The sequence below is a fragment of the Austrofundulus limnaeus genome, unplaced genomic scaffold, assembly GCF_001266775.1.
Source record: "Austrofundulus limnaeus strain Quisiro unplaced genomic scaffold, Austrofundulus_limnaeus-1.0 Scaffold2250, whole genome shotgun sequence".
Lineage (NCBI taxonomy): Eukaryota > Metazoa > Chordata > Actinopteri > Cyprinodontiformes > Rivulidae > Austrofundulus > Austrofundulus limnaeus.
Window position 1 is genome coordinate 13,637 of NW_013954652.1, and position 1,742 is coordinate 15,378.

Below are 1,742 nucleotides of genomic sequence, written 5' to 3' on the forward strand. Positions count from 1 at the left end.
TGCATTAAATTGAATAAAGATGGTCTGGATAGCCCACAGACATACCATAAACATTTCTATGACCCATGATTGGTCTCCTTTAACAATGTAACATAACCATCTTAACCCAATTCTGAAAATTGTTATTTTACTCATAGTTTGGTTTATTGGTTTACTAAAACAATACTAACAATTTTAATATCTTGTTCAGATTAAAGATGATCCAGATAATGGAAGTGAAATCCAGGATGCAGCTGTGGCTACAATCATCAGTGTGTGAATGTGTGTGTGCATGGGGGAATGTCTGTAAGTGTAAAGCGCTCTATAAGTTCAGTCCATTTACCATTTATTTATTCCTCCACCAGCTTCCACCACTATCCACCTATATCATCAGCCTTCAGCATTCGCAACCATCATCTGCCAGCCCGGACCATGAATGTGCCAGTCAGGTACTAAACTCCTGGGCCACTTTTTTGCCCCAGTCCGCCACTGGCTTGAATTATTTCACCAATCAGATTGAGCCCTTCATGATTTTGGCCAACCCCATAGAGCTCTTTACGTTAGATGCCCTCACCCTACATAAATGAGTGGATAGTAAAAAATGCAAGCTTAGTGTGAGTCAGAATGGCTAAGAGCAAGACAAGTGAGGAAACTGTTGACGACAAAGAACTCGTGGTTAAAAAAACAGCACGTCTCTTATTTGAATATATTCTGTTATATAAACACAAGACATACCACAACTGTTGTCTCAGCAGTTGCCTAGATGCATTAATTTTTTTTTATAAAACTGTCATGTTGGAATGGAAATTATGCATTTGTTATGCTTTACATTTTTCCTTTGAACCAAGAGTAGAAAGACATCAACACTACACACTTAAGTGTTTGTTCATTTATTGCAAATCATATAGTCATCGCAGTGTTAAGCACTGTTATTGTACATCACAGGTTTTCCTGTGAATATTGTGCAGTCCTAGTTAAAAGCAACAGCAAGGACCACTGAGTTATCACAGCCCCCAAACATGTCCTTAAGTTAAAAATTGAAATGACATTTTCACCTTATACACACTCACTGTGGTGTTCTCTGTTCCCCAACATGTTCTAGGACACAGTGACACTAAAGCTGAAGATAATGCTAACCTTACCAAGCTGTCCTCTGCACTAACCCCAACACACACTTTTACACATTGGAACAACAGCAAACTATCATTATTTAAAAATAACTGACTACTCATTGTTTTCTGTCTGAAAGGCCACTGTAATGCCAGTACTGGTGATGGTGACGTATGATGACATCATGAGAGAGTAAAGCAACAGGTTACGGAATATTAAGGCAATAAATACTCACCAGGAAGACTTGATTAGCACTTTCGCTGAGTGTGGAGTCATCAGGGCTGTCTACTGGAGTCTGGCTGGTGAACTTTGAATCAAACTGACTTACATCATCGGCTGATTGCTGCCAAAACAAGTGAGTCAGTTAGTCACCCCACAGAGATAATCAGGTCGTCACATCATTGTTACAGCGGGTAAAATAGGTATTGAACACATCACAATTTTTCTCAGTAAATATATTACTAGAGGTGCTAATGTCATGAAATTTTCACCAGATGTTGGTAACAACCCAAGTGATCCATACATACAAAGAAATCAAACCATAAATGTCCAGAAATGAAGTTATTTGTAATAATGTGGAATGGCACAGGACAGAACTCTGATCTTTAGTTCTTTCCATAGATTTTCTGTTGGATTCAGGTCAGGTGATTGGC

At 38.7% G+C, this 1,742-nt stretch overlaps 1 protein-coding gene across 1 annotated transcript in view; it reads right to left on the bottom strand.

Annotated features, from left to right (window-relative positions):
• LOC106537330 (ribosomal protein S6 kinase beta-1-like) overlaps nucleotides 1–1,742 on the bottom strand; it is a gene marked incomplete in the record, with an annotated part of 21,508 nt that overhangs the window by 3,514 nt on the left and 16,252 nt on the right. Inside the window, 1 exon segment of the mRNA XM_014034715.1 lies at nucleotides 1,325–1,432. Coding sequence (XP_013890169.1) covers nucleotides 1,325–1,432 — 108 coding nt within the window.